This window comes from Sorex araneus, chromosome 11, assembly GCF_027595985.1.
Source record: "Sorex araneus isolate mSorAra2 chromosome 11, mSorAra2.pri, whole genome shotgun sequence".
NCBI classification, from domain to species: domain Eukaryota; kingdom Metazoa; phylum Chordata; class Mammalia; order Eulipotyphla; family Soricidae; genus Sorex; species Sorex araneus.
This window is the reverse complement of record NC_073312.1, coordinates 31,161,657-31,181,526: the sequence shown is the minus strand read 5'-3', so window position 1 is coordinate 31,181,526 and position 19,870 is coordinate 31,161,657. Positions and strand designations below refer to the sequence as shown.

Genomic DNA, 19,870 nt, shown 5'->3' with positions numbered 1-19,870 from the left:
TTTGCTTCTTTTCCAACTTGGATCTCTTATATATCTTTCCTTGCTAAATTGCATAGGCCAGGCCTTTAAAATCATTGAGTTGCTGAAATGAAAGTGGACATCTTTGTATTGTGTCAGATCATAGGAAAAAAGGTTTTGAGGCTTTCACCATTAAGTATTTGCTGTGCATTACTCAATTCCACCATTATTAGCTGCATGTTTGTCATTTATTAGTTAATGTATGTTTCTTCTCTGATAACCCAACTTATTGCTTTGATTATCATAAATGTATATTGAATCTTCTCAGATGGTTTTCGGCATCTACTGAAATAATGTGTTATGTTTCATTTCTTTTTGGTTGATATAGTATATTTATGGGCTGGAGCAATAGCACAGCGGTTAGGCTTTCGCCTTTCATGCTGCCAACCCGTGTTCGATTCCTCTGCCCCTCTCGGAGAGTCCAGCAAGCTACCGAGAGTATGGAGCCCACAGGGCAGAGTCTGGCAAGCTACTCATGCATATTGGATATGCCAAAAACAGTAACAATAAGTCCCTCAAATCGATGAGCAACGGGATGACAGTGATAGTATATTTATATTAGTTGACTTGTGTATGACAGGCTGGAGCGATAATGCAGTGGGTAGAACGTTCACCTTGTTCGCGATGGACCCGGGTTCAAATCCTTCACCCCTCTCTGAGAGCCCAGAAAGCTACCGAGAGTATCTCACCCTTTAAAACTACATCTTTTAACCATAGTATTTGATACCATGTTTTATTTGGATATTGACCTGTCTTATTTAGTTGTAGCATGCAATTCAGTTAAAAGAAATCATACTCACCTTGTTTAAGGATTTGCTGATGTTATTGGTATCTATCTGTAGAATATTTCCAATAATTGGAAGAGGCAGGGGGCCAGGCGGTAACTTTCCTGTGGAAGAATTTTGATTCCGGAGAAAAAGGGAAATCAGACATAAAAGACAAACTACCAGAATAATAAAGAGGTTCATCACTGTGCTTTGAAAATTCAAAGCTTAGATACTACAGACTAATACACACTAAATGGAAGGTGATCATCAATCCTGCACTTAGTCTTTGAAGTTTATATGCTGTTTCATCCCAAGTGCACTTTGGTATATTGCAGAAACAAACAGCAAAGGTGGTCATGTAGTTAATGATCAATAAATTGGTGTTTTTACAGTAAATTCCAATCAGAAAATAACTCCACCAGGGGAGGGACAAAATAGACAAATGAGATGAAAAAGGGAGCAGGTCAGGTACAAAGTTAAAGTACAAAAGATGATAAAAAATGATAGGGCCAAATATCCAAATCACATAGTCAGCAACATTGAACACAAGGGACTGAAACTTCTACAACTGAACTTATGAAGGTCAGGCTTGAGAGGGCTGGGGGGCTATGTGAAGAAATCTTTGTACTTTATTTTATTTTATTTTTGCTTTTTGGGTCACACCCAGCGATGCTCAAGGGTTACTCCTGGCTTTGCACTCAGGAATTGCTCCTGGCAGTGCTTGGGGGACCACATGGGATGCCGGGGATCTAACCTGGATCGGCCACGTGCAAGGCAATCGCCCTACCTGCTGTGCTATCACTCTAGCCCCGAAATCTGGGAACTTTAGTTGAGGGAAACTGACACTGGTGGTGGGATTGTGCTGCAATATTGTATATCTAAACGTAACTAAGTAAATACAGTGCATTAAAAGAGAGAAAAGAAAAGAACTCCACACTTTAGAGAGGGTCAAATGATTTATTAAATGTTAGGTCACATGTTTACAAAAGTGTTAACATTTATCTTACCTCACCACCATAAAAGTGTTAAAACCCTCCACCAATGTCATTATGTGTCTTCCATTCCCCAACACCTCCCCTATTCACCCCAATTTGTATTCTCAGTTTTGGAATGCAAGGAAAAGGGTTAACACTTGATATTACCACTCCTCTGTGTCTTTCTCCATGTACCAACGATGAGTAAGGTCATGCAATATTTGTCTCACTCCCTATGAGAAGAACATGATTTTCTCAAGCTACATCCAAGTTGCAAGAAATTTCATGATTACATCTTTCCTATGGCTGTATTGTATTCTATCATGTTAATGCACCAATGCTTTGTTACTCATTCATCTGTTGCTGAACAAATTCATGATTTATTTCTATATCTTGGCTGTTGTACTCAACATTGCAATAGACATAAGTGAATATATGCATTTTCACACATTTTATGTGAAAAATTAAAAAATAATATTTTTGTGTTTAGTTTTGTGTTGAGTTTTTTTTGTCCTTGGAGCGATAGCACAGAGGTAGGGCTATCGCCTTTCCCATTGAATACCTGTGTTCGATTCCTCCGCCCCTCTCGGAGAACCCGGCAAACTACTGAGAGTATTGCGCCCGCATGGCAGAGCCTGGCAAGCTACCCATGGTGTACTCTGTGGAGTCCCCCCTGCGGGCATCACCCTGTCCCGCAGGGAGGACCCTTCATGGGGCTAAGGAGGGGATGCAACCAAATGAACAGACGCAGAGCCAGAAGGAGGAGGAGGAGGAGGAGGAGGAGGAGGAGGAGGAGGAGAGAGAGAGAGAGAGAGAGAGAGAGAGAGAGAGAGAGAGAGAGAAAGAGAGAGAGAGAGAGTTTATTCTACTACAGTTACAAATCTTATACCTCTTGGTGGGAGGGGGTGGTATGCATGCTTGGACCCCCACAGGAACAATAGTAAAATGTTGATCAGGCATGGCCGTTGGCTAGTGAGACAAGTGGTGAAATGATAAGATCACAGGAATCCCAAGCAGCCTCCGCTTGACTAGACGATAAGAGCCAAGCTCTGTAAGATGGCTCCCTACAGTACTCGATATGCCAAAAACAGTAACAACAAGTTGCACAATGGAGATGTTACTGGTGCCCACTCGAGCAAATCAATATGCAACGGGATGACAGCGACAGTGATTGTTTATAATTCTATCTAAATAATAACAAATGCTACCTAAATAATAACAAAATAGTAGCTTTACTTGATAAAGAGCAGATTTATTTCATGCAAGAAATTTGAACTGAATCTTGCAGAGTGGGAAATTAAAAGAGGCAGTGTTCAGGAATGTCATTTCTGCTGCAAAGAAGTAAGTGAGTAATGTCTAACACACAGACCACAAGGCATTGCTCTGCAATCTGGCAGTCAATAATTTCTTCAGACTGGAACGAAACATAGTTTATAGAAGGGAGGGACAGAGCCTAATCCATTGAGAACTGGAGTAGTGTCAATGTTCTTTGGATCAACCAGAGGTTTCAAGGTAAAATGCTGTAAAACAGTAGTCAGAAATATAAACAGCTCGATACAGGCTAAGCCCTTTCCAACACATGCTCTTTTTCCTGAAAATGAAACAAAAACGGTGTTATTTTAATAGTGTTTGAATAATCAGACAGGGATAAATTCAAAGGGTTATATATTATAAATATCATCATATTTATTTCCTCAGTTCCACTTGATAGGCCACCAGTTAGTCAACCTCTGAAATCTCTTACATGTTGAGGCATTCCTCTATCTTTGAGAAAAGTCTCTCTGGAATACAGAGACAGACTCCTTCTCCTATCTGTAGTAATCTAAAATGGTAACATCTCACTAATGTTAGTCTCTGACTTCTTTTTCACCCTTATTATTTCCCATATTCCTGCCAATGCCTCCAAAAATTAGTATCATCTTTAAACTCTCTAATTGATCATTCTGAGTATTTTACCAGCTTCTGCCCAGAAACCTGGTTATGTTGAAGGAACATCTCAGATGGGCCTTTCTTTAATCTCAAACTGCTGTTCTCTATCCCTGCTGACCAGAAGATACAAGTCTTCTCTCTAGGCTCCTGCAGAAACACCTGAAAAACATTCTCTCTCTAGTCTCATCTGTTAATGAGTCTTCCTCTTGGTATCTCTGAATATAGACCTAGGTCTGTTACATATAATGTCCTCAGTGAATTTTTGAATTGTCTAGCTGGTCAGGGCAAGAGAGAAAAATCTTTGCGTAGTTTTATTTCTAGGACAATCCCCTTAGTTATAGATAAAAATGAAGCTTGCTTGCCTGCTGAAAAGACCACGAAGTAGTTGCTCTTCTTAAAGTTGCCACTTTGATCCAGGAAGTGGTCAGTATCAAATCCCTCTGGATTTGGAAACTCTTTGGCATCTTAAAGGACAGATGTCAGAGATGTAAATATAGTTGTGCCCTGATAGGAGGAGGAAAAAAGTGAGTTATAAAGGTCACTGACTAGGGCAGGGGAAGGGGTAGGGTAGAGGAGGAAAAGGGGTGGAGCAGACAGTCAGTTGGTGGGCATGCAGCTTACCCGGGTTTGAACTCCAGCACTCCATATAATCTCTGAGCCTAGAGCCAGAAGTAAACCCTCAACACTGCCAGGTGTGATCCCCAAACCAAAAAAATATATATTAAATAAATGAGAGGGTCATGGACTTCAAAGCAAGCCACTCATCTGATCATTTTCTTTTATAGGTGAGAATATTGAGACACAAGAAAAGGAGAATTTTTTCCCCTGTAATAGATCAGATTAATGAATAATCCTAATATGAATTAAACTATGTAACACAAGTCCAAGACATTACTTATTGACTGCAAGACCAATCTTATTAGCCTGACCTTAGCATTTGCTTGTGTGAAAATTTAGGAAGCTCTCTGCAGTGCACTATACTTTTTTTGTTTCTTTTTGGTTTGGGGGTCACATATGGCAATGCTAAAATCTCATTCCTGGCTCTTCACTGCTCAGGAATCACTCCTGGTGGGCTGGAGGACCATAAAGGATGCCAGAGACCAATCCTGGTTGTCTACATGATAGGGAAGCACCTTATCTGCTGTATAATCACTCTGCCCATTCAGTACACTGTTTTGTTTTGTTTTGTTTTGTTTTTTAAGTGCTTTATTCTTGACAAGTAAGTTGCACTATTATTAGCTCAAGTTCTTGTCTTTGTAAAGTATAACATTTCTTTTTGGATCTATGTTATTAGGCCTTCTGCAAAATTCTAGGAGTCATGTTCTTGTAAACTTCTCATCACTCTGGGAGGGAACTGCAACTTCTATATCACTGCATGATATTTGCATTCTTTCTGGTATCTGTCTTTTTTTTCTCAATTCTCCATTGTATTATAATACAATGGTAGATTTTTGAAGAAGTTTTCTACTCTCTCTGTGCCACAAAACTCACTGCCATGGATTTACAGCACTCAGTCCAGACAAGGTCAGACCGGAACACCTGAAGAATCTTCCACCAGTACACCTCAATATACTGGCTTGGCTTTTCACACGCTACCTGTCTTCATTCCCAACCATGGAAACAAACTATCAAATGATGCATTTTCAGCAGGTTTAATTCTTGGGGGGAAATTCTGAATAATAATAATCAGTTATCTGTTGAAATATTGAATGTATCCAAGGTATAGAGAGAATAAAGTGAAGATCATGGTTAGGCAATCTTATTCATTTTCTTAAAGAACCACCTCTTAGTTTCATTGGTCTTTCATATAGTGTTTTTGTGTTCCAGCTCTTATTTAATTTCTGCTCCATTTTATTATTACCTTCCTCCTGAATGGTCTGGATTCTTTTGTGGAAATTTTCCAAGATCTTAAGCAGAGGATTCAAGTTCTTTATGTGGGCCCTTTCTTCCTTTCTGATAAATACCCGTAGAGCTATATACTTTCCTCTGAACACTGCTTTTGCTGTGTTCCACAAGCTCTAGTAGTCATGTCCTCATTCTCATTTGTTTCCAAGAAACTTTTGATTTTGTCTTTGATTTCCTCCAATCTACTGGTTAAGTGAGCTATTTTAATTTCCAGGTATTTGATACAATTCTCTGGTTCCATATGTCACTAAATTCTATTTTCAGTGCATCATGTTCTGAAATGTTAGTTGATATAATTTCTGTCTTCTCGATTTTATGAAAATACATTTTATGGTCCAGCACGTGATATATCTTGGACAATGTTTCATGTGCATTGGAGAAGAATGTGTATTTGACCTTCGGGGGATAAAAAGTCCTACATATACCTACTAGCCATCTCTCCTCCATCTTTTTATTCAAAACCAATATAACCTATTTTTTTAATTTTTAAAATTTTTTTTTTTTTTTTTGCTTTTTGGGTCACACCCAGCGATGCTCAGGGGTTACTCCTGGTTCTGCACTCAGGAATTACTCCTGGCAGTGCTTGGGGGACCATATGGGATGCCGGGGATCGAACCCGGGTCGGCCGCGTGCAAGGCAAACGCCCTACCCGCTGTGCTATCGCTCCGGCCCCTAATTTTTAAAATTTTATTGAACCATCGTGAGATAGTTACAAGCTTTCATGTTTGGGTTACCAGTATTTCATAGTTTTTGTTTAGTTTTTCCAGTTTTTTTTTTTATTTCACTTGTTTTTCCAGTTTTAAGTTGTTATTCTGTCAAGAGGTGATCAAGCTGTGTTGAAGTCTCCAACTACTATTTTTTTACTACCAATGTCTTACTTGAAGTCTATTAGCAGTTGTTTGAAGTATTTTACTGGTCCCTCATTAGGAACACAAATATTAGGAGTATAATTTCTTCCTGATGTGTATATTCTCTGATAATTAATAAATTGCCTTTGCTGTCCTTTCTAACCTTTTTTAGTCTGAAATCTATAATGTCAGATACTAATACGCCCACCCCAGCCTTTCTGAAATTGTTTGCTTGAAGAATTGTTTTCAGGTCTTTAATATTTAGTCTGTGTTTGCTCTGACTATTCAAACATAATTCTTGTAGGCAGCAGATTATTGGATTCAGTTTTGTAATCCATTTTGCCACTCAATGCTTCTTAATTGGTGTATTTAGACCATTGACATTGAGAGTGATTATTGTCATGGGGTTTTGTGCCATCTTTCTGTAGAAAGTAGTTGTGCTTTTGATGTATGCCTTGTCTTAGAGTAGCCTCTTCGGTCCTTCTTTTAAGTTCAGGTTTGAGTAGGGTTTCTGAGCTGTTTATCCATGAAGCAGTGTATAATTCCTGCAAGTCTGCATGAGAATCTAACCAAATAAAGTATTCTTGGTGAGGCATTCATTTAAGTTTTTTCACTATATCCAAGGAGGGTTTCATCTGATAAGTCTGCTATGGATCTAGGGGACACTCCTTTGTATGCAATTTCCTTCTTTGATCTTGGAGCTTACAGTATTGTTTCTCTATCTATGGTATTTGACATTCTGATTAGGGATGTCTTGGAGTTTTTCTTTTATTAGAGTTTCTTTTAGCTGGTAGGTAGCCTTCGAGCTCCTTGGATCGGGATGCCTGCATTCTTCAGCTTTGGGAGTTTTTCAGCAACAATGTGTAACTGTTGCTGCCTCATTGAGGATGCCACACTGTCCCCTCGGACTCTGATGATTCCTATGTTTTTCCCCTTGAACACATCCCATGCTTGCAGGCCCTTGAACTATTTTGAAGTCTTTTTTTCGTCTTTTACTGTTGCCTGGATATTTTCTGCAGCTCATCTTCAGGCTCACTGATTCTGTCTTCAACTGTTGTTACTCTATGTTAAGGGCACCCACTGAGTTTTTTATTTCATCTACCAATTTTGTTTTATTATTGACATTTCTGTTTGTATTTTTCTTGTTTCTGCCTTCATTTCTTCCTTTATCTTATTGGCTGTCCATTCTATTGTTTCTCTCTCATATCCTCCTATATTTTATTGGATGTCTATTCCATTGTTTCTTTGAACTCATTGATGTCCACATCATTTTGTCTCTGAATTCTTTATCAGAGAATTTATGGATGTAGGTACTCCTTTGTGAGAGTTCAGGGCTATCTTCATCCATTCACTATGGTGGGAGATGGGGTATTCTATGCTGTTTTTCCATGGTGCCTGTGGTGGTCTTGAGTTGGTTCCTTCCAAAATACTGTCAGTGTATCCCCCTGAATGCCAGGGAGTACTCTGTGGGAACTCGGTGAGTGGTGATCTCTTCCTTCCCCTTCATGGTATTTACCTTTCTCTTTGGTTATCCTGGGTAACTTGTGTGAAGCCTCTTGTGCTGATTCAGTACATGCTCTTTGGCCTGAACTCCAATCAAAGATTGGGGTTATATTTTTTATTTGCACTCGGTGTTATTTTTGTGGGTTTTGGAAAAAATGCTGATTGGAATAGGGGCTAAGGGCTATTGGCATAATGTATTAGAGATAGCCACATTGGTCTGGTGAGCATTCACCATAAGAGTCTGAGACAAAGGTGTGGGTCTTATGGTATATGGAAAGGGAGATTAACATACAAACCAATCATATTCAGCCACATAGGCAAATATGCAAATATGCAAATCAACCAACGGAAACAGTAACCGCCATTTAAAGTTACAGTAAGCAAAACATAAACCGTTTACATCCAGGCCTAGCTAGGCCTGAGATTATGGGATGTTGTATACAAACACTCACCTTTCTTAAGGATTTGTTGATATCGCTGGTATTTATTTGTAGAATATTTCCAATGCCTGGGAGAGGGGTGGGGCCAGGTGGAAGTTTCCCTCTGCTGGACCTTTTATTCCATAAGAAAAGAAAACTCAAAAAAGATAGAAAAATCACCAGGGCTATTAACAGATCCATGATTAATGTATACAAATCCAAAGCTTAGAATCCAAAGATTTTGTGAACATGGGAGGTAAGCTTATCACCAAACACACACCTTACCTTTGGAGTTCAGGGCAAATATTGCTCCATCTATAGTTTACTTTGGTATTTTGGCAGAAAGAAAAGCTGAGAGTGTTCACCTTAGTATTTATAAATTAAATATGCTATTTCTGAACATTCCAACTAAAAGTAGTTCAGTTTTTATTAGAATATTTTAATATTGAAATGAAAATCATCAGATTTTTCAAAAGTCTGGGGTGTATGATCTTGAAAGAAATTAAAACGGATGCTTTGTAGAGTCCCTCACCATCACAGTTCCTGACTACATAGCTCAATGACTCCTAAGTTCACTTCTCCTGTCCTTATAATAAGATAAAATAAATATTACGTGTTGTTTCAAAATCATAATCATATTAGCAAAATGGAAAATGTCCTCTCTTAGTGCCTTCTGCCAGAAGATCCCAGAAAATACCAAAATAAACAGAAGGGAGCTCGATAAAAATATATATGTTTGTGTGTACATATGTGTGTGTGTGTGTGTAATGTACTGTAGCACTGTCATCCCATTGCTCATCGATTTGCTCAATTGAGCACCAGTAACATCTCCATTGTGAGATTTGTTGTTTCTATTTTTGGCATACCAAATACGGCACGGGTAGCTTGCCAGACTCTACCATGCAGGCAGAATACTCTCGGCAGCTTGCCAGGCACTATGAGAGGGTCCTAGGAATCGAACCTGGGTCAGCTATGTGCAAGACAAACGCCCTACCCACTGTGCTATTGTTCCAGCCCCAAACTCTAATAACATGTCAATAATCTCTTATGCAAGGTTTAATGGCTCCAAAATGAGATGCAACAATTATCACACTTTCTCGAAGGAAAACTTCTGGGATCATTTTTAGTCAATTATTCGTGACAAGCAATACAAAATAAATTATTTAGCATCTGCCTCTGGGGCAGGCTTTGGTGGTGCTTGAGAAAATTCGAAATAATGGTGGTGGGATTGGGATTGAAATATTGAACGTAATCAATAATTGTGAATAACTTTACGAAAACAAAATTATTTTTAAAAAACTTGCGTCCTATTTTGGGGAAAATTTTAGATAATCAACAAGTAGAGACATTTAAGAAAATTCAGAGTAGGGAATACAGAATCAGGAAGCTCATCACAGACTCTCTGATATAGATCACAAAATGTAAGTCATCTTTCTGCAGCATTCCTTAAAGCACAACTGTAGATAAAATTTAATCACCTACTGATTTTATTTGGGAGAAGTGATGTGTGTATAATATATATAACAACTAGTAACAATCTAGTAAGAATCTGTGCTAGCGGGGATGTGGTGAAAAAGTAATTCTCACTCACTGTTGGTGTGAATATTATGTGGTTCAATCGCCATGGAAAACAGTTTAGAGATTTCTCAGAAAAATAACAAGAGAGCTGCCATATGCCAATTCTCGGTATCTACCTAAAACAGTAAAGCCTTTTTTCAAAAGGACACATGCACACCACAATTTAATACAGGAAACGATTCTAAAATTTGTATGAAAATACAAAAATGCAATTTTAAGAGGAAATAAAAATGAAGAGTCATGCTCCCAGTGTTATTTGCCCTTAATGTTTGGGAGAGAAAGTTCAGTGCTGAACCAGTGATTTCTTGATGTTGGTCCAGGTGGCACTGGGGTAAACAGAGCCTTGTCCTACACTGAAAACAAGGTAGTGCCTCAGACAAAGTCAGGGTTTGCAACATGTAGGTCTTTTGAGAAACGTCCTAGTCCCATGATAATTTATTTAAAATTGATGATATCTATCCAGATTAGTTGTAGGATAATTTAAAGTCTAAATCTATAATAAACTTCATTAATACATAATAAACCTATAACATTATAAGATTAAGTGGCGATGTATTTTAAGAGTGGCTCTTTCATGAAATTTGCATATAAATGGATCAACATGGAAAGTATCATGTTGAGTGAAATGAGTCAGAAAGAAAGAGACAGACATAGAAAGATTGCACTCATATGTGGAATATAATGTAACTGAGAAGTACAAGTTGGCAACAATGCAACTTCTGGCAGATATCTCTCTGGACTTACTTACTAAAATACTAAATTACAGAAACCCAAAACTGAGAGGCCGGTAAGTGTGGTCACTCGACCTCATACCTCTTCATCCTCAGCAATGGAAAACAAATTATCTAATGCTTCCTTTTCAGCAGGTCTCACTTTAGGGGAGAGACTCTCCAAACAATAATAGTGAGTTTTGTTGAAATATTGTATGCAATCAAAGTGAAAGTAAAGTGAAATTTATTAGTTACACAGTCGGGGGGGGAGGGCTAGGAGTGGGGAGCAAGGGGCATGGGGGGGTTAGGGGTGTGGGGGGGCGGGGTGGACCTATACTGGGATTCTTGGTGGTGGAATATGAGCACTGGTGAAGGGATGGGTATTCCTGAGATTTAAACCTGAAAACTTTGTAACTTTCCACATGGTGACTCAATTAAAAAAAAAAAAAAAAAGAGTGGCTCTTTCATGTCACATATCCTGTTAAATGACTAAGTCTTTATTTCTGTTTGTTTTTTGTGTTTGGACCACACTCAGACGTGTTCAGGGCTTACTCATGGCTCTGTGCTTAGGAGTCATACCTGGTGGTGCTCAAGGTACTATAGGAGGTGTCAAAAACTAAACTGGCACCAGTCCTATATAAGGCAAGCAACATAACCACTGTGCTATCTCTCTGATCTCTAGATCATTTAGTCTTTTTTAAAAGGTTTCATAATACAAATGTGGGGGAAAAATCAGGTAGCTTAAAAAGAATGAGACACTTTTACATCCAGTTCATAAAAGAGAAGGCTGGAATTTGAATCTGAGCTATCAGACACATTTCCATAAAAGCCAACTACATGAATGTCCATTCTACCGTGGTCTGGAGAGGAAGAATCTTCAAAGAGCCATGCATAGATGGTGTCCAATAGAAATGCCCAGTGTTGTTTAGTCATCTGCACTCCTCTTAATAAACTGCACCAAGTCCTGCAGCGGGAAAAGTCCATCCAGTGGAAATCAGCACAAAGAAGATAAGAAGCATGAGTGCACCTCCGTGGCAGTAGAGAAGCCCTGACAATCCAATAAGCAGACACCAAATTTATGAGCACAGAGCAGTGCAATGCAAACAAAATACATGAAAAAATGCTTTGGTCTGGAGAAAAAAACATGGCCAGACCACAGACAAGAATATAATATTTTAGAGCAAGATATAAGTATAATAATGTCAAAAGTCAACTTTATATCAATGAAGGAAATAAACTTAAAACCACATCTGTAAAACCCAGTTTTTTATTTTTAACAAAATGTCTAAATATAGTTTCCTCAATTCCAAAACAAGTATTATTTTCATTTGCAAAGATCTGAAGCAATTTTTATTTATTTTTATTTTATATCTTACATATTTTGATTTGGGGGCTTACTCCTGGTTCTGTGTTCAAGGGACCAGATGGGGTGTCAGTGATAAAATCCAGGTAGAACAGCCCTTTGAAGCAATTTTTTTAAATGTGTCTTATTATTTGACTCCCAAAATTAAACCATGAGACAGGGACTTTTATTTATTTTAGATAGGAAAATTATTATAACTGAAAGAATTCACTCAAGTTTCTATTTCATTGTAATGATCAGTAAGAAACTGAATGTAATAACAATGATGAAATTAAAATGTGAACTAAGAAAATATAATGGGGACTGGAAAACAGAAAACTGAACCTTATGTTAAACAAAAGAAGGGAGGAAGAAGCATTTTTTTTTTACCCGCTTCAGGCCACCAGATTTAAGGGAGTGTACTGGGCCTAAGGAATTTACTAGAATGCCAGGAGACGACATCTTAGGGTGGTGCCAAAGGGCAGGATATACAGTCACTGACTGTTTTCCTTTTGGCATGTGAAGGCCATACCATAGGGAAAAGATGCTTTGATTGTTTGATCGTTTAGCAATTACCTTGGTATCCCTTGTCTCACTGATAAGAAATTATGTAGACTATAGACCACTGTTAGAGGCTAAAAGAGAGACTCTCTCAGCAAACAGGGCTCCAGTTTCTTTCTCTTGTGACTTGGGGTCTTTAGCGCTGAGATTCTAATAAACTTAATATACTATCCTGAGCTGTCTCTTCTGTTTACTCATGCCTTGTGCCAACACAACAGCGTAGACATAAAAAGGATGCAATTCCTTTTTTTTTCTTAATTGAATCACCATGTGGAAATTTACAAAACTTTCAGGTTTAAGTCTCAGTTATACAATGCTGGAACACCCATCCCTTCACCAGTGCACATATTCTAACACCAAGAATCACAGTATACATCCCCCCATTCCCCCTCCTCCGCATCCCCCCCACACCACCTGTGTAACTGATAAATTTCATTTTACTTTCACTTTACTTTGATTGCATTCAATATTTCAACAAAAAAGTCACTATTATTGTTTGGAGTTTCTCCCTCCAAAGTCAGACCTGCTGAAAAGGAAGCATTTGAAAATTTGTTTTCCATTGCTGAGAATGAAGAGATATGAAGTTGAGCGGATGCAATTGCTGCCACAGGGATTTGGATTTCTGTATTTTAGTATTTTAGTATCTAAGTCCAGAGAAATTTGTCAGAAATTGCATCATTGCAAACTCGTACCTCTCTGCTACTTTATATTCCACATATGAGTGCAATCTTTCTATGTCTGTCTCTTTCTTTCTGACTCGTTTCACTCAACATGATATTTTCCATGTTGGTCCACTTATATGCAAATTTCATGACTTCATCTTTTCTGACAGCTGAAAAAAATGATGCAATTTTTTGAGTTTCCATGTCGTTGATTTCTGGTCTAACTTTTATTATTTCTTTTTTTCAGCTGGGTTGTGTTTCCCTTTCTTGATAGTTTTTAAAGTCTTGAGCTATGAATCAGGTTATCTATGTAGTCCCTTTCTTCCTTCCTGAGGAATGCTTGCAAAGCTTTAAATTTTCCCCTTAACACAGCTTTAGCTGCGTTTCATAGGTTTTGGTAGCTTGTATCTTCATTCACATTTGTTTCCAGGTATCTTTTGATTTCATCCTTGACTTCCTTCCTCACTCATTCATTGTTCAACATTGAGTTGTTTAATTTCCAGTTGTTCACAAGTGTTGGCAGGGGAGAATCAGACAAGGTCTTGGGGAGAGGAGTAAAGTCAAACTTGGGGAGCTGAAACACTCAGGTCACTCTGTAGAGTGCTATGTGTTCACAAACTACGAACACCAGATTGAATACCAAATTCTTCTTTTCTGTGGAAGCACAGAGCTGCCAATCACTTCTCTCTCTTGTCACGGGAAAAATCCATTCAAGGTTCAAGATCCTGAAATGTAAAGTGAGGAAGACTCACCTTGCTAAAGTGGAGTATTGCTGTTCGCTGGGGACTATTCATCTTATTGATGGTGTCCCGGGTCTTGCAAACCAAAAGTGAGCTCAGGCACTGGAAGCGAGGGAGTATCTAGAACCTGCTCTGATCAGAACTTGAACCCACGTCTCTGTCCTCAAGGCCATGGCCTTCCCACAGAACTCATAAAAATTTAGATTGAGGCTGAATTCCTCAAACTAAGACATGGCGCTTCAGTGAAGGGAATTTTCCATTCTTACAGGGCTCAGAAATGCCTTGTTCCAAAGAACCCAGAGAAAGTGTGAGCACACTGTGGTTTCAGTCCTGCTCTGCTCTGCTTCCTGTGCTTTCAATACCAGACACTGTAGAAATAGCAGGGGGGATGGAAACCAGGAGACAATCAACTGGCAGGGCTGTACAAATGCATGATTTCTTTTGTTTGTATGGCCTGTGTAAAATTGCATTATGTGTGTGTGTGTGTGTGTGTACACACACACATACACGACTCTATCTTTACTCACATATCAGCATCTGCAGTTTACTTTTAACATTCATTCAGGGTCTTTAATTCTGCACCACACCACAAACAAATGAACAAGACCCTCCACCACCATCCCTATGTCACTCTTACTTGGCTTCTTCTATACCCTCCTGACCCTCCCACACATTCCACTGCTTAATAGTCCGGGTTTTATAATTCAAGACCTAGAGTTGGTCATTGTTTAAAACTGTCTATTCCCTGTTTTGTTGCTCTCTGTTCCACAGAAGTGTGAGATCATCCTGTATTTGTTGCTAGAGAGGTGACCAAAGTGGGTAGATTTGGGCGTGGTCAATGGTCTTTGAATTTCCTTTCCTGACCTTTTGTTTCTTCTGGAGTTTCTCTTGGAGGGGGGTCCAGACTTCTCTGGGCCTGTTGCAGGTACCTGGTGAAAGTCTTATCATGCCTTAGTTCCTATTTTCTGCAAAGTTGGCTTTTTGCAACTTCAGAGCTATTGATTTCCCAGAAAATTCCTTGTCATTGCCTTGTCACATAGTGTTGGAATATTTCCCCTTTTCCAGCTGCCTTCTGGAGTTTTGTCACAGAAACCTTTTGTCACAGAAACCTAGCTGATCTTTGACCCTGCAGATCTAAGGTGCTAGCCAGGTTTGATTTGACATTGTAGATTCCAGGCTGCAGCCCAGCCTGGTCTTTGGGATGTAAATCTGAGTGCTTTCAGCCCAAAGAAGGCTTCTGTTTTGTTTTTGTATCTTCTTTCCGGGAGGGGGGGGGGGGGGAGGGGGCCTAGATTAGCTGGCCTGCAGATACAAGAGAATTATGTTGCCTCAATGTTCTTCCTGTAAGATCTTTTGGTGCTTTTGGTGACCTCAATGTATTGCTCCCTTTAGAAGGGCCATGATTAATAAAAGGGGTTGGGAGAGAAGGTGGGGGGTGGAAAGTATATAGAGGCGGAAAGTGTATGGGGGGTGGAAAGGTGTAGAGAGTACGGAGAGTGTATAGAGAGAAGACTGGAATAAACTGCAAGTGAGACCAACCATCATGGCTCCGTTCCTTCCTTCGCCTGCCACATCTCGGGTGGTGGGAGAGACAGCTGCTGCCCTAGGCCCTGTGCCCGGCTCGGTGCGGTGAGGTGTCCCATCCCTCGCCCTCGCCTTTACTTTTTATTTTTATACAACATAGGGGATGTGGATGGGGAGTGGGGCGTGGGAGAGAGAGACTTCTCTGTCTACCTGCCTGTCTACATCAGTAGGCTTGTACACCACAGCTAGCCAGGCATCCATCAATCACCATAAACCATGGGGATTCGGGAGGTGGGAAAGACAAAGGAAAGATGTTGGAAGATGGAAACAACATAGCCTTGAAGATTTGGGAGGTGGGAAAGAGGGGAGTTGAGGCTGGGGAGGCGGGGTCTAGTAATTTGTATTGAATATGTAATTTGCATTAAATTGTGGTAGGATGGTCATTTTAGCAATGTTAATCCTTCTACAAACTGAGGAATTATGCATACATTTTAATAGTGACATAATTTTATTTGTACAAGTATTTTAATTCCTAGTTAAGCAGATTTTAAGGTATTTGAATTTCAGGAGCACGATATGAATGATATTTTAAAAAATATTTCTACTTCATTGTTTGTTGTATGAAGAAATGCCTTCTATTTTAGAGTGTTTATTTTGAAGCCCAAAATTTGCTGTACAGTCTTATTGTTTCCAGGTTAATTTTTTAAAGAGTCTTTAGGGAATTATAAGTATAATATCATTCCACTAACAAATAGTTATATAATTTGACTTATTTTTCAATCTGGATACACTTAATATCTCATTCTAGTCTAATTGATGTGCAAGGAATTCCAATACTATAATAGAAATATGAACACTATAATAATATTATTAATATAATTAATGAGGCAGCACTGCAGTAGCATTGTCATCCCATTGATCATTGATTTGTTCCAGTGGGCACCAGTAAGACTCCATTGTGAGACTTGTTATTAATATATCAAATACGGCTTGGGCAACTTGCCAGGCTCTGCTGTGTGGGCAGGATATTCTTGGTAGCTTGGCGGGCTCTCAGAGAGGGACAGAGGAATAGAACCCTGGTCAGCCTCATGCAAGGCAAAAGCCCTACCCGATGTGCAATAGGATTATTAATACCCGAATAATACTGGGGAAAGTGGACAGCCTTGTCTTGTGTCTTATCATTGTAGAAAACTTTCAGGTTTTTAGCATTGAGCATGATGCTGATTGTGGCCTCGTGATAAAGGACTTTAAATATACTAAGACAATTTCCTTCTTTTTTTATTTCCTTGAGTTTTTACCATGAATGGTTGTTGAATTTTAATGAATACTTTATATTGGAGCGATAGCACAGCGGGTAGGGCATTCGCCTTACATGCGGCCGACCCAGGTTCAATTCTTCCATCTCTCTCAGAGATCCCGGCAAGCTGCCCATGGCATATTCACTATGCCAAAAGCAGTAACAACAAGTCTCACAATGGAGACATTACTGGTGCCCACTCAAGCAAATCAATGAACAATGGGAAGACAGTGCTATAGTGACAGCGCTCCAGTGCTTATGTTGATATGTGACATTGCATTGACTGACTGGCATATATTAAACCATCTTGCATTCTAGGGATAAATCTCACCGATTGGTGGTGTAAGATAATTTAATGTCTCTGGATTTTATTTTCTAATATTTTGTTTTGGATCTTTGCAACTATGTTTGTTAGAGATATTGGTCTATAATTTTAATTTTTAGTGATATCTCTGTCTGCTTCAAGTGTGGGGGTAATATAGAAATTATAGAAACTGGGAGAATTTAGATTTATGTAACTTGCAGAAGAACCTGAAAAGGATAGGAAGCAGGTCTTTGGAGGTTTGGAAAAACTCTCTAGTACATCAATCTGATTCAAGCTTTTGTTTTAGGGAGAGATTTTTATTACCATTTCCATTTCATTGTCAGTAATTGGCTTGGGAATTTTTTCTGTTTCCTTCTACCTCAGTATTGGGAGGTCATAGGATTTCAAAATTGCATCCATCCATACATAAAATTTTTATGGTAATCTCTCATTATCCTTTGGATTTCTGTGGCATATATTATACAGTTCCCACTTTTGTTTAGGATCCAGTTTATTCAACTTTTCTCTTTTATTTGTGAATCTAGCTAATTAATGTTAATTAATCTTGCTTATTCTTTTGAAAAGATTCTTGATTTCAGCCAATGAAACGAAACAAAACAACAAAAACTAGCACCAGGAAGATTGTATAGCAGGTAGGCTTACACAAACTTGGGTAGCAGTTCCACGTTCAATCCCCTCACTAAATCTGTTCCACAGAGTACTGTCAACAGTGATCTCTGAGCAGAGAGCCAAGAGTGGACCCTGAGCAGCACTAAGTGTGACCCAAAAGACAGGAAAAAGTGATAATAAAAGAAAATAAAGAACTAGTTCTTGGTTTCATTGATTTTTTGTACATTAATTAATCAATTAATTTCTGGTTTCTACTCTGTTGATTTCTGCTCTGTATTCTTTCCTTCTTGCTTATTTTTTTTATTCTTTTGTGAATCACCATGAGGGTACAGATACAGATTCACATAGGTTAGAACTTGTTTTTCCCTCATACAATGTTCACAAACACATCCCTCAACCAGTGCCCGTTCTCCATCACCAATAGACCCAGTATCCCTCCCCCCGCATCCCATCTCTTCCCCACCCCACTTTGCCTCTGTGGCAGGGTACTCCCTTTTGATCTCTCTCTCTCCAAATGGGTGTTGTGGTTTGCAATAGGGGTATTGAGTGGTCATTGTGTTCAGTCTCTAGTCTACTTTCAGCGCACATCCCCGTTCCCAGGCATGATATCAAACCCCATTTTACTTGTTGTTCCCTTCTCTATTGAGCTGCCTTTTTCCCCAGCATGTGAGACCAGCTTCCAAGCCATGGAGCCAACCTACTGGTACTTGTTTCTACTATTCTTGGACATTAGTCTCCTATACTGTTATTTTATAGTCCAGAGATGAGTGCAATCTTTCTATGTCTGTCTCTCCCTTTCTGACTCATTTCACTTAGCATGAGACTTCCCATGTTGATCCACTTATATGCAAAGTTCATGACATCATTTTTCTAACGGCTGCATAGTATTTCATTGTATAGATGTATCAGAGTTTCTTTTTTTTTTATTAGTGAATCACTGTGGGGGTACAGTTACAGATTTATACATTTTTGTGCTCATGTTTCCCCCATACAAAGTTTGAGAACTGATCCCTTCACCAGTGCCCATTCTCCACCACCAGTAAACCCAGCATCCCTCCTACCCTCCCCAGTCCCATCTCCCCCCACCCCACACTGCCACTATGGCAGAGTATTCCCTTTTGTTCTCTCTCTCTCTGATTTGGTGTTGTGGTTTTCAATAAAGGTGTTGAGTGGCCATTGTGTTCAGTCTCTAGTCTACATTCGGCACGCGTCACCCTTCCCCCAAATGACCTCCGACCACATTTTACTTGGTGTTCCCTTCTCTGAGTTGCCCAGAATGAGAGACCAGCCTCCAAGCCATGGAGACAACCTCCTATAGATGGATCAGAGTTTCTTGTACCAGTCATCTTTTCTCAGGCACACAAGTTTTTTCCAGATTCTGGCTATTGTAAACAGTGCTGCAATGAACATATAAGTGCAGATGTCATTTCGACTATACTTTTTTGCTTCTCCGGGATATGCTCCCAGAAGTGGTATTGCTGGATCAAATGGAAGCTCAATTTCTAACTTTTTGAGAAGTGTCCATATTGTTTTCTGAAAGGGCTGAATCAGTCAGCATAACCACCGACAGTGTAGAAGTGTCCCTTTCTCCAACATCCTCTCCAACAGCTGTTGCTTTTGTTCTTTTGGATGTGTGCCATTCTCTGTGGTGTGAGGTGGTATCTCATTGTTCTTTTGGTCTACATCTCCCTGATGATTAGTGATGCAGAGCATTTTTTCATGTGCCTTTTGGCCATTCGTATCTCTTCCTTAAAAAAGTTTCTATTCAATCCTTTTTGCCCTTGTATCTACTGTCCTTGGGTGTCTGTCTCATGTGAGACATCTGATAAAGGATTAATATCCAGGATATACAAGACACTAGTAGAATTGTATAAAAGTTTATTTAGGCTATAATAAAAGCCTTCTTGTGTCTCCAGTCACTTAGAATGGTAGCATCTCCACAATAACACTAGTCTTGAATAATTTACCATACATGCCTTGATATTTTTCTTAATCTTACCTATGTCTCTGAAACTTGTATCTTCCTTAAACTCTCTTTATTATTTTGGGTGTGCCATTTGTTTCTTCCAGAATTTGGTCAAATTACAACAGCACCCTCCTTGACTCTCAAATTACTCTGGCCTCTGCTCCCACCCACCAGAATGGCAGAGTAATCGAAC

At 39.2% G+C, this 19,870-nt stretch overlaps 2 protein-coding genes across 3 annotated transcripts in view; both read right to left on the bottom strand.

Annotated features, from left to right (window-relative positions):
* LOC101549525 (cytochrome P450 2C21-like) overlaps positions 1 to 986 on the bottom strand; it is a 31,416-nt gene extending 30,430 nt beyond the window's left edge. For both annotated transcript variants that reach the window (XM_004622121.2, XM_055118969.1), the window contains exon 1: positions 819 to 986. In XM_004622121.2, the coding sequence (XP_004622178.2) occupies positions 819 to 986 (168 nt within the window). The remainder of the gene's footprint in view (positions 1 to 818) is intronic.
* Positions 987 to 3,168: 2,182 nt separating this feature from the next.
* Positions 3,169 to 19,870, bottom strand: part of LOC129399329 (cytochrome P450 2C21-like) — an 80,087-nt gene continuing 63,385 nt past the window's right edge. The window contains exon 9 of the mRNA XM_055118968.1: positions 3,169 to 3,350. Within this exon, the coding sequence (XP_054974943.1) occupies positions 3,169 to 3,350 (182 nt within the window). The remainder of the gene's footprint in view (positions 3,351 to 19,870) is intronic.